General features: G+C 42.4%; 1 protein-coding gene across 2 annotated transcripts; it reads right to left on the bottom strand.

Moving 5' to 3' along the window:
* Positions 1–293: 293 nt before the first annotated feature.
* On the bottom strand, positions 294–12612 carry elk4 (ETS transcription factor ELK4). Of its 2 annotated transcripts, XR_014119387.1 has the most exons (7): positions 12268–12612; positions 10748–10962; positions 7833–8519; positions 7503–7721; positions 6522–6638; positions 2428–4167; positions 294–2229 (listed from the first exon to the last, which is right to left on the bottom strand). XR_014119387.1 is itself a non-coding variant. In XM_035520456.2 (6 exons), the coding sequence occupies exons 2-6, from the start codon at positions 10952–10954 to the stop codon at positions 4066–4068; spliced, it is 1332 nt and encodes a 443-aa protein (XP_035376349.2). In that variant the 5' UTR covers positions 10955–10962; positions 12268–12612; the 3' UTR covers positions 294–4065. The 2 variants fall into 2 exon arrangements, 1 of the variants encoding a protein (XP_035376349.2); XM_035520456.2 differs by having other exon boundaries at positions 294–4167.
* Positions 12613–13466: the final 854 nt, after the last annotated feature.

Genomic DNA, 13466 nt, shown 5'->3' with positions numbered 1-13466 from the left:
GGGTTTTGTCATTAAACACTCGTCTTTTCATCTAGTCCTGTAGGAATATCGGTACACAAAATGGAGTTTTTCCCCACCAAACTCTCCACTTAACAGCCCACTTGTGTTGAGTTCAGCAGCTCAAAAAATGGACAGCCTACTAGCTTCCCATCTGATGTCCCGCTAGTCCGTGTCCCTGACCCGCAAACCTGTAGGACTTGCCAACAATCACAGTCACAGTTTGTGTTGCTGGTACTCGCCCCACTGGCTGCCATATTAAAGTACACATGGAGGAGGCAAACCCCAGACACCAGTTACATATATTTCTCTTTAATATTTACCCTCTTTGTCCTCCACATTTACAATAAGTACAATAGATATGGTAATCAACAGTTTGTAAACATTTGAGCTTCTAGTCACACATTGAAAAGACAATCAGACAACCCATAGAATAGAAAAAAGCACGTGTCAAATGATGTACCTTCTGTACCTTTTTATTAAGACCTCTTCAGAGACTGAACAGTGTTCGGAAATCTCTTCTAAACCGATATGTTTACACTTCTTCCTACCTTTAGGTAGTGTTATTAAAAAACTACATTTAAAATTGTGTATCCAACAGGGGGCAGTAATGTGTTAGTTTACTTTTCCCACCCAACAAACTGCAGTAAAATCAAGGGCACTCACTGACTTAAGAATAAAATTTAATTCTTAGAAGAATAGAGATATCTTATGGCCTGACTAAAATCAATTTTGAGAAAAGAAAAAAAAAGAAAAACACCTCATCTAGTAAATATGTATAAAAGGATAAAGTTATTTAGCTTTGCAGTAAAAGTACTAAATGCATAGATTCCTAACATTTTCTAGGAGGGAAATGGAGGTATCCAGTCTTAAGTATTGAATAAGCTGATATTCTGAATAAGGAGCAAAAACTCTAAGTGCTATTAGAGGAAAAGGTCAACACCGAAATTATTCATTCATAAGCTCCACACACACACACACACACACACACACACACACACACACACAAGGCCTTGTTTCATGACGTTTGGCATTGCTAGAGGTCAGTTACATTACAGGGGAAGGAACCCGTGGGCACCACTAACCGAACACATACAACTGCAATATTTACAGTCAAGATTACAAAGCAAATGAACGTCCATTTCAAAATGGAAAAACTTGCACAGAAAATGATGTTACTTTTGTTTTGTATTTTAAGATGGATGCGGCATTTCAGTGACCAAGTACAGGTGCTAGTTGAGCAGTTAGCAAAAGGGAATGCATGGGCAAACCAAACAAACCACCCCAATAATTCAACCACTACACATCTCACTCACATACACCCACATACCCAAAACTATCAAAGTTCACACGGCACTGAGCAACATGCCAACCGCAAGAGGAACCTCTGTCCTGCATCGTGGTCCAGACACAGACCTCTGGGAATGCTTCTGGAAGTCTCTTACATTTAATAATTAGATGTCCGGAGAAGAGTGGGCCAGCAGTTGTACGAGTTACCAAAAATCACCATAGATCAATATTAGAACAACCAATCCAACACATGCTCTCCACAGAACATCCTGTGACTTGGTTTTTAAACAATTTCAATAATTAAACTGAATTTTTTGAGGAAAAAGTGGTCATAAATTTCCCTCAGGTAAACAAAGAATGAGAAGCATTTGTAATAATCATTTTCAAAGAATGACATTTTAGTACCCTGTGACACTGGGTAGATCCTTAAGCGTAAGAAACACTGAACTATAAATTCGCCAACAATCAGCTCTTACAAAACTTGCAAACCAGTTCATGTAGTTCATGATCATATTCCTGTTTCATATCCAAGTTCTAGTCATTTTTAAGGATCATAGCTCTCCCAAGCAGCAGAGACCAAGACCGAGGCCACAGAGCTCCCATCACTCATCCTATTTGGCAGCAGAGAACTGATTCAGTAAGGCACCATGTTGGCATGGTTTGGAGTTCCACACTTATAGAATATACAGAATATTCACATAAGTCCAAGACAAACCAAAACTCACTTCCTTTGCATATGTGCCCTCTTAAATGGCTTAAACATTTTCAAAAGGAATAACTTTGAATGTTTTTTTGCTTTATTTATTTTACTATTTGTTTCTTTATCTTCATTTTCTTCTGTTTTACTGATTTAGCGTTGTAATATTCCTGATTTCTCTAACCACGCTTTGTGATGTTTCTTCTTCCACACCTGAACAGCACTTCGAGCTGTATGAAAAGTGCCTGGTAAAGTAAAATTAAGTTATTACTTAATGAACAATGCAATTTTGCATTTAAGCACATTAACAAAATATTACTGGAAAGGTAGTTCCAGAAATCCCTAACCTGAAGAGAAAAGCTTTGCTTAACTATGTGCAATGGGAAAGCATTTAAAACACCTGAGACTAATTTTGAGATGTTTCCACGTAATTGCAACTCGACCTTTTACTTTCCTGCGTCCGACACTTCACACTGGACCGCATAAGCTGCCAGCGTGGTGAGCTGTGCCCCACGTGCGGACTGCTGGCGTCATCCACCAAGGAACACGTCCCGTCAGGCTCTGTGAAGCCCTTCTCCAGTTCTGCATTTCTAAGTAAGTGCTGTCAGCTGTATATCATGGCTTGCAGAGATCATAATTTAACAGTGTCAGAGGTAGGGTTCTGCATTGTGCAACAACCAGATATGAAGAGTCCTATATTTGATCATACTCCCGAGTATTATAAATGGTATATGCCATCTTAACCATTAGAAGACAAAAAAAACAACAAACAAACAGAACAGCACATTAAGCTTTGCTGAATCTATACAAAGACAATTTTGCTGAAAATTAGCATCCTTTTTTAAAATGTGTTATTTGAAAAGCACCACATAAAAGTAATACACATCTGGGTATTTTACAGTTCAAACGTATTCGTTTAGAAGTTTCGGTTTCTGCCTGTTTTACTTCCATAGAGATGAAACGGCCAACAGCTTTTTCAGAAGTATTCTAAGTGATGATGTTTGCCTACTATCCTCTAGAAGGTCTTCTATTCATTTATTGATGCATGACGCCCACATTCATCTAGTTGGCGAAACGTATGAATTTATTTCCTGAAAAATATCACGACTCCTATTTATTCCATTTAAACAGTCCTGAAAGCACTTCTTTAAGGTATAAAAATAAGCATCCAAACATTTAGTCTACGTGGTCTCTCACCTCACAGCTAAACCCTCGAACCTCTGGGCATCCCAAAGAGATCCGTGTGTCCTCGAGACATCACTAGTGCAGCTATTTTGTGTCTAAGTGCGTCATTTTGTGGCTGATCTAAGCACTGTGGCAGTAACGTCAAGGTGCGTGTGTGTGTGTATATATGGCAACTGGTGCAACGTCAGTTTGTTCAAACCTGGCAGGTCACTTCACCCTAAGAAGGCAAGGAAGGAAAGGGTTGGCTTGTTAAGGACAGACTCTCCCACAGGCATACAGAAAGGGTAAAGTAGCTAGACAAGGTAGGACATTATGGATGTTGGCTAGTTCTGCACTGTGACATAACCCTAATAACCCTAACCATAATGTAAAACTAGTCAAAACAGAAGACGATTCCCATGCCATGTGAGAATCACGATACATAAAAAAGACCTCCTTTCAACCAATATTCCACAACGTGGAAACTCCATCCAGATCCTGAGCCACTCGATAGGAGAAAAACCAAAACCCAACACACAGCGTTTGTTTTCAGCCCAGGATCAGTCGCCGTAGTCACTGCCCTCGCTGGGCCGGCACTCCAAAAGAGACAGAGAAGTTAACGGTAATACTTTGGGAAGCCTGTGTCCGACTGACACACACACACACACACTTTCATGGCTTGATGTCCATTTACGCAAAGAGAACGCTGTAAAAACAATCACTCTTCCAGTTGTGACAAGAAGTCAAGAAGCTAAACTGACTACCCACACACGTGTCCTGAATACCTGTCCTCTGTCTGTAGAGGGGCAGGATTGGTCATCAGCCTGAAGATTGGTCTGCATCTTGAACACTAAGAGTTGGGAGTGGGAACGATGAGCACTTGTGCAAAGGCACACCCAGCGACTGCAGCGGTCCCTCTATGTCTTCTGTGGGTCGGGAGAGAGAGGTCCTGGTGTACTGGTACCGTCTACACTGTGAACTGGCATGGAGAACTGGGTGGAGCTCAGGACGGAGGGGAACTGAGGGGGGGGGGGGAAAGAAAAATAAAGACATGGGAGAAAGATGAACAGATGATAATCTGGTGGCCTGGACCAAGGATGGAGAGTAACAGAACACAAGTACTCCACTATGGTACCATTTCTGAGTACTTGTACAGAGAATTCATACTGGGATATGCCCCATTCGGATGGATTTTGTTTTACATGGGTAGGCCGGGTAATGTCATTTTACCACAGGACGTCTAATGTTTATGGATGATTTGGAAAGGATAAGAAATCTCAGTATAAATGGGAGTGGTTACTCAATTTACTAATTACTGTCTCACAAAAATAAATAATTATAGAAATAAAATCCATGCATAATATGTCGCCTTTTGACTTTAAACATATACCTGTGGCTACTATGAACCAGGAGACTTAGATTTTGTCCAAATTCTTCACTCACTTTTCTGTAATCATATACGTATCTGCTATGCAGATGGTAATAGTTAAGAAAACTGCCTATAATAACAATAACTTGGGTTTTAGCATGTGGTAGGATTTATCCATCGCTAGCAAAGGTGTCACTCCTCTGAGGAGGCTTTTGGCAGGTAAATGCCAAAGCACATCACGTAAGTCAATGCCTCCTCGAGGGCTTCCAGGCTTGAGAAGAAGCGCAAAAGCACATTTTCCACAGAATATGATGGAATATTTACTGACATGGCAACGTGGATAGGATTAAAACTACCTGGGGTTATTTTTGACGGCTGATTTATAATAGGGAAAAGGCAGGGGAATCTGCATATGCAAGAGCATATGGTCTGTAAAAATGACAGACATAGCAGTTCTAGATGGGACTGAAATTACTGAGGAATATGAGTAATAATTACATTACCCCTCTTCCCCATGGAAAACTAACCCTGACTGAATAGGCCTTGAGAGAACTATTCCTCCCCTACCAAAAGAAAGGAACAGAGAGACAAGCCATCAAACAATATATTTTCCTAGGAATAATTAATTGTGGTTGGGACAAACAAAAATAAATAAATGATGAATAATCACAGAATCCTGTGTTGGAATTTTTCAGTTCTGCTGTAAATTAGGATTCCATTATCTGACAGAATTAGTTACACCTGTGTACCCATAAACTTCAGCATTAAGTGTTAATTATTTTATTAATATTTCTTACGGTTTATTCATGCTGATGTTACCACCATGAATAAGATCGGCTGAGGGAAACTTAAAGGAGACATATTAAAGGTTCACTTTGTCAGTGCTTGTGCACATACACTTTTGGGTATCTGGAGTGCATAGCAACAAACTGTGGAAGACGACCTCCATCAGACCTGGCATGTGTCTCCACCCACAGCTTATATACATCACTAAGGGAGTCATTAGTACTACACCACCCTCCATCTGAATGTCTCCACCCACAGCTAATATACATCACTAAGGGAGTCATTAGTAGTACATCACCCTCATCTGAGTGTCTCCACCCACAGCTTATATACATCACTAAGGGAGTCATTAGTACTACACCACCCTCATCTGAGTGTCTCCACCCACAGCTTATATACATCACTAAGGGAGTAATTAGTACTACACCACCCTCCATCTGAGTGTCTCCACCCACAGCTTATATGTGTCACTAAGGAAGTCATTAGTACTACACCACCCTCATCAGTGTCTCCACCCACAGTGTGAGATTTGTGAAGATGTGCCATTTTTTTCTAGCATTCTGTGGAAGTTATGAGCTATACACAGGAAGTTCTGTGTTGTTGGCTGCACAGAGCAGCACAAATCGCTACGTCAGCTCCCGGCCTCAGAGGACAGAAGAGCTGAGTGGAGAAAAATTTTTAATGGCAACATCCCAGCTACAGTCTGCAAAACCCTGTACGCATGTGCTGGCTAACCACTGGGACTACACCCTGGGTCAGTACAGCGCAGGACTGACAAGGAAACTTTTACTGAAAGAAGAATCAACACCAACTGTTCATGGCAAAGCTGCAGACAAGGGAAATTTACATATTTAGAAAAAGTATGCTATATGCCTCTTTAGAACTAGCTAATACCAATTGTTGAGGTAATAGATGGATTTTTCTAGAAAGCTACTTTCCCTGCTTCAGGATTCTCAATAATGTTGCAGCTATTAGTTTGTTGAATGTCTGTAAGATATTTATTACACTTCATATTATCAACAAGTGAGTAACCTGAGACCAAATGCCGTTTTCCCCTAAGGAAATCAGGGGTTAGCGACATTAGCATGCTGTGCTAGGGACATCTGTAATCCATCTGTAATTTGCCAAGTGGACATGCTTTGCGGTGTGTATGTTGGTGTGTATGTTGGTGCTAAAATGAAAAGAGAGTTGACCTCAGGAGTCAGGGGCCAAACTCACCTGAAAGAGTGTGTGTGCACCCTGCCGGCGGGCGGGGCTGAGCGGCGCCACCGGACTGAGCGTGCTCCAGAAGTGGATGTTCGACAGCAGAGGACTCGGCGTGAGCAGCAGGGGAGTCTGGGTAAAACACCATCTAATCAGCTGACCACACCTCACAAACAGGACAGATGGCTTCCAGCCCGCACAGGAAACCACAGCGAACAAACTCCTGATAGACGCACGATTGGCATTGCCAGCGAGGCGTATTCATTTGTGTGAAAAGCGGCAACAAAATGTTTTTAAATGGAAAGGGAAAATGTTTTTCAGAGTAATGGGCAGAGAACTTTTGGGAAATTAAAGGAACAAGACTCGTGACAACACAAAAATACAAAACTCAAAAGACAGTGCCAACCATTGTCCATGTAACAGGGTGGCGAGGAGACGCACACGGGGAGCAGGGCTCAGTGAAGCAGGCGTGTGTGTGGTCTTAATTAGGTCATCCATCAATGTTACACTCAGCCAAAGCTCACAGCAGGAACTTATTTATGCAAGTATCCACCCGCTGGGGCGGGAGAAGCAAAACTAGCTTCCATAAATGGCACACTACTGCCATCTACTGTCCAAAGATAGAGTCACCCCTGACAAATCAGTTGGTTTAATTTTGTGATATGAGCTTACTGTTCCTGTTGATGAATCACTGCATTCATATGACCCAACAAATGTAAATACTTTTGGTCAAATACCAAAATACTTTTGGTAACCAGTCTAAACCAGTCTTCAACCATGTCTCATTAAGGGTTCACCGTTGTGCTATAATAAGACATATCTGAATTTTGTCTGTCATATTGTATTATCTTTCCATATTGTGCAGGCCTTGCTTCAAGACATCCCAGAGCCATTTTGAGAAAATCAGCACAACTAATACTGACACCATCACGAACACACAAGCTTAGTTATCTAGAATCCATGGCGGCGGTGTGGGGTGGGGGGGGTGGTACTGACCTGCAGGAAGGCTGGTGTGAGGGAGGCTGTGGGGAGCGATGGGCTAGACAGGTTGAGGGGGCTGAGATCTGAGCTGGTCACTAGCAGCGTGGGCATCAGCTCCAGGCCTTTTGGCTTCTTCGACTTGCCACTCTGACTGCGGCCCGGCGACAGGGACACCTCGGAACCCCCGGACTCTGAGGTTCGGATGGTGTCGTCGGACTCGGAGGAGGGATGAAACTAGACGTGGAGACAGAACCGAGGTTTAGAGTTTAGAACGAATTAATTCCAAACGCTTATTTCCAATGATTTCTGAAGACTATGAGCTGAAACTGTCCTGCTCAGCTTTACCTGCAGCTGGAACTCTGAGGGCTGGGAGCAGATGGACTCCATGTCAGTGTCAATTACCAGCTCTTGGGAGTCGGCCAGTGTGCAGGGGGAGGGCGAACGGCACACCAGAGCAGGGGACATCCCCGAGTGGGCGGGGCCTGGCCGGACCTCCTCTGCGGCAGGGCTCTCCTCCAGCTGGCCAGGTGCGGGCAGAGCGGTCAGCTGCTTGCTCTCGGATGTCGGGGGCGGGACCTGGAGCGGGTGCATGGGCAGGCTCGTCTTCTCCGCCGTGGCTGGCCTGCTCGGGGGAGGGGTCCCAAATTTGATGACGGAGGGCGGCTGCGCGGGCTCCTGGGCCGCCTTCTTGTCTGCCAGCTTCTCGCCGGGGTTTTCCATCTTGATGGACTTGAAGAGCTGAGTTCCTGCCTGCAACGAGGTCAAGGTGAAGGACGTGTACAGACCTGAGTGGATGTAGTCGTTCCGGCTGGAGGGTTTGGACTGGCTGGGAGCCCCAAGGCCCCTCTCCCTGGTTGGCCGCAGGTCTTTGTCCCGCTGGGTGCCGGTGAGTTTGTCTGGGAGGGCAACGGTGCTCACGGCAGACCCCTCACCAGACCCATCCATTCGGGCCACAGTGTCACCCTTCAGAATGTCAGGGTAGGACACAAAGCGGTACACAAACTTCTGCCCATTCACCTTCTTGATGATGTTCTGAGAGTGAGAAAAGAATTTTAAAAAAATAATCAACCACCAGCATCAGCAGAAATCTTCCATATTTTAAACACTAAAGGAAATATTTCAGAGGGTTTTGTAATGCATCACTTGTGATCTATTACTCCACATAGCTGCTCAGTGCCTTTCTGAAATTAGCACACTCAAACAGGAAAAAAAAAAAAAAGGCAAGAGGTTTTTCACACCACGTTCTCCCTTGGTTGTGCAGAGCACTTTTGTTAATAATCCCACAAATTTCTAAGTTGAGAGAGGAAAATAAATCATCATGCAAGCAACATTTTTGGTTCATTTCCATTTTTCATTCTGAAAGGCTGTGACTGGTTAATCACATTTCAGTGCTCTCCAGTTTCCTACACCAAAACCTGATTTAAGATGATGAATGGGAAGACAGGCGCACACACAGCACTCCGACCAGCCTCAGTGAGATTCAGATGGTCCAACCTACTTAGCAGTTCATTCTTGACTAATACATGTAATTGTTTCTCTTTTTTTAAATTACAGAGGTGTTTACATTTAGTTAGTGAACATGCTGCTTGCTCATGTGGTCCTCGGGGGTCCTCACGCCTGTGTCTCAGGAGTATCTCAGGAGTGTCTCAGCACTGCACAGACCAGTTCAGCTCACCAGCATCGACCTTGATGAGCTGAAGGGGCCGTCACACCTAAAACAGTCAGTGGTGTTGGACTACAGAAATTCTGTTCTTAAAGTTTCCACCTCTAAAGATAAGAGACAAAGTCAAATTCAAACAAAGCAGGACTGCTTCAGATTACAGCTGATTACTAAATTAGACCAACAGCTGTCTCTTAATTATCCTTATAATTAGGTTGTTCACTAGAGGGGGCCATTACCCTTTTCACACCCAGACTACATTTTAATTAGTTTGCAAACCACAGAAAATGACAGACAAAAAAAATCCTCTAAGATATCATGTACGTACCACTGTAGCCCATGAAAAAGCTGGTTAAAGTTAGCATAAACAAAACAGGAAGTCAGGAAGGCGTGACACTTTTAGGTGTGAATATTCATGGTCTGTGTAACCAACAAAAATAATTCTGTTTATTAAAGTTATTAATTTATTTCCCTTTCTTGCCCTCCTTTGCCTCATTGGTATTCAATGTCTGACAGCCCGGTGTAGACAACCACCACCAGAATTACAATTTGCCTTCTACTATGTAGTGTATCTGTCAATCTTCAGTTTGTAGGAACGTTTCCATCTCTCAGACAGTGGAATGTGAACAGTAAGAGAAATCCAAAATCACAGCCATGCCACCCAACTGAGCCACATAATACTGCAAGTGTACCATTTTATACTTAAAACAACCAGCAGAGCGCCCCCGTAGATCATACATCTATTCATCTTCTAAAGCACTTAAACCAGTGTAACACCCCCCGCCTGTCCCAGTGCCAGTGTGACACTGGGCACACGCAGGTGCACACACCCTCATTCCCCTCAGCCTCGGTCACAAAGCCAACCAACCGAACATGAGGACACCAGAATGCCCAAAGGAAACCCAGAGGAAAGGTAGCAGTGAAACTAACCACTTATATGTAATTACATCAGTGAGACCATGAGAAACATACCGATGTTATGTGCACAAGGATGCATGAAAAGTCATAACTCGCCTGAGGAATCTAACTGATACAGAAAACACAGAAGCAGCACTGATATCGTATGTGTCGCTCATGATGGAAAGTGTCCAAAAATAGGGGATGTTTTCCCGACAACGTTAAGGTTAAACTAAAATGCCTACGTTCATCAAAATGCCAAGTGCTGTTCCTTTGAGTCTGAGCAAGTGACCGCAATTATCAGTGAAGTTTAATTTAGCATTTTCAAAAGAAGAAAAAGGTGGTTACATCTGAAAGGGTCTCAACAGGGAGTGTCCCACAACAGGAAGTGTCTCCACAGGGAGGGTATCACAACAGGGAGTGCCTGGGTTTGTTTGGGGTTGTTAGATGCTGACTCCAATGCAAATAGCGATTTGCATGAGTGTTGCTGATAATCTCAGGAATATGCTGATTGTTTATCATTTTAATATTTACAAAAAACAAACAGTAAATACACAATATCTGATCAAGACGAATAAGGATCATGAATTTCAAGAACCGTCAGGACTTTCTGGCTTGGTAATTGGCTGCAAAACGTGAAGACGCCAAGATTCCCAAGTGGTGAAGTGTTGGACGAGCACACGTTGAAAGCCAAGAAGCCCACCTTGTCATAGTAGTAACGCAGCGCCCGGCTGAGTTTGTCGTAGTTCATGCTGGGCTTGTTCTTCCGAGCGCCCCACAGTTTGGCCACCTCCTCGGCCTGCAGGAGCTTGAACTCTCCGTCCTCGTTGGTCCAGCAGATAAGCTGGTCGTTGCTGGGATCCAGTAGGAGCTGCAGCAGGAACTGCCAGAGTGTGACAGAGCTGTCCATGGCCTCCTCTAGGACAAGTGAATACAGGCCAAATTACATATATACCCTTACTAAGATTTGTCATTACATTTTTATAAGAACACCACCAACAACACCAACAAAAGCAAACAGGAGAAATAGTCTAACATCCATGCCAATTCACGCATAACAAAATCAAAAACAAACCATCACGTCAGCCAACACAATGTGAAGGCAGGAAATACTCCAAAATGCAAATAGTGTGCCACCATCTTACAAACCAGGCTGCATCATTCCACTCAGAAATAACAAATTCTGAGGAAGGTTATTTTCAAAATAATTAAGTTGCTGGCCTAACCATTCAGCTTTGGTCTGTCACAAATAAACAACCTGACTGGAAAAAGGTGTTAAAATGGTATAAACTCAAACCAATAAAGTCTGAACAATAAAGAAACCTTATCATTCAGAGTCTACACGTAAGACCAGATGCTAAACAATTGCAAGTCTCGTTTGATCAGACATGTGTGGGAATTAAATAGGTAATTTAATAATCCTGGCTGATAGCTATGCAAAAAATATAGGTTTGCCATATATGTAGAAATGTAGAAATATATGCATAAGTAGCAATACACAAGAAACTGAAGCTACAACAATAAAATGATATAAAAACTGGCAGGCAGATCATGACAATATACTGAACATCATTATTTACAGGTCCATTACAGATTAATAATGCGGAACCATTCGTTTTTCCTTCTTTTATGTACGTGGTAAAATGGATTATGATATCAAGCTGTCTAGTCAGCAATCTGTCCATCTCACAAAACACTGTGATGGGGGGTTTGCAGCTGGGGATAGCGTTACACTGTCTAGATATCTGACAATGAGCTGACAATAATCAACAATTCACTCTTTGAAATCATTCGCTGTTTGAGTTACAAGACGAGATACTTTATCAAGAGTCAAAAACGAGCCTTAGTTTCGACAAAAACCAAAGTAACGGCTTCAGTTCTTCATCGTAGCCCGCGTTAGCTAACTAGCTAACCAGCTCAAATGAAAACAATACAAGATCAAAGTTCACTGGCTAGCGAAACTAGCACAGCTATCGCTGGTCCATTAGGCTAGGTTAAGTATTTGTCTGCAGGTAAAGTAATCTCTGGATTAAATAGCTGTTTCTGCTGATTGCTTTCTATCTGCAAATTCAACCAAACATATTCGGTGGGGACCGTGTTAGCCAGCTAGCCGCAAAGCTAACATTACAAAGGAGTTATCTTATCTTATTTTAGCTTAGCCACCTGCCATTAGCTAGCCAGCGATGGATTTACCTGAGGGAATATTCGTACGGACAGTCTTACCTGAGTGAATATTCCTACGGACAGGCTTGCAGCTGGCGCTGGGCTCGCTGGCTACATGTTTTGAGAGGAACGCTAGCGCTAGCCACCATGCTACATAGCTAGCCGACCACAGACGTGACTATAGCGAGCCTGCCGCATTACAGCCGTGCAAACATCCAGTTTATCGCCTAACAAAACTAAACTGCGGTCACCGGGCGGGGAATAACTGTAAATAACTCTAAATTATGTCAGGAATTATTATCACCACCCGAATGTTTCGGCTCAACACAAAAACAGGAAGTTATGCCGTCTCTCACTCAGCCCACGGTACTGTCAACCTAACTAACCCTGACACCGCTCAGGTTCATGTGTCCATGCCAGTCCTCACTGGGCACCAGTATAAAGCAACGCCACTAAACAACTGGTTTGTAATGATAAAAGTAACATGATCATGATAATACTAAATTAACATAGCTATTTCATGTGTGTATGTGTATACATACATACACACAAACACACACACATTTTTATATATATATATATATATATATATATATATATATATATATATATATATATATATATATATATATATATATATATGCGCGTATGTTGGACACTTTCAGACCGTCACATTTTAATATTTGCCAATGCTAGTGGCACATTTGCAATGTTCCAATGGACATTCCATTAATGTTGTATCTACTTACCTTGTTGGTTGTTGCTAATGATGGAAATTAAGATACTTAAGGGACAGAGATCTACCCTCTCAGAACTTATGTTATCATTTTAACATTTACCTACTGTTTCGGACATAAACTGGTTTCGCCTCCTTGAACTTCAGAAGTAGTTTGCTTTCAAAGCTGATGGTGGATCTCGCTGAAACGTCCTGTTTCTCTGGAAATCTTGTGTACTACACCAATAAAAAAACTACACTGGAGTTTTTACTACCTCTATATCTAAATAATCTACCTATATGTTATATATATATATATATATATGTGTGTGTGTGTGTGTGTGTGTGTCTTGATAGATATTTAAAAAATTGTAGTAAAGTAGTTTCCAGAGGAACAGAATGTTTCGGACAGAGGTCTATATATATATATATATATAGTCGGTGTGAGTGGGTGTGTGTTGGGTGCATGTCCTTTTGAATTTTGTTTTCTTTCTCCTGGGGAAAAGAATCCCTATAACACACTTTATTTTAAAATTCTTATTCT

The sequence above is a fragment of the Electrophorus electricus genome, chromosome 22, assembly GCF_041902795.1.
Source record: "Electrophorus electricus isolate QZ-2024a chromosome 22, ASM4190279v1, whole genome shotgun sequence".
NCBI classification, from domain to species: domain Eukaryota; kingdom Metazoa; phylum Chordata; class Actinopteri; order Gymnotiformes; family Gymnotidae; genus Electrophorus; species Electrophorus electricus.
Note: the sequence above shows the minus strand (reverse complement) of the source record. Positions and strands in the feature narration are given on the sequence as shown.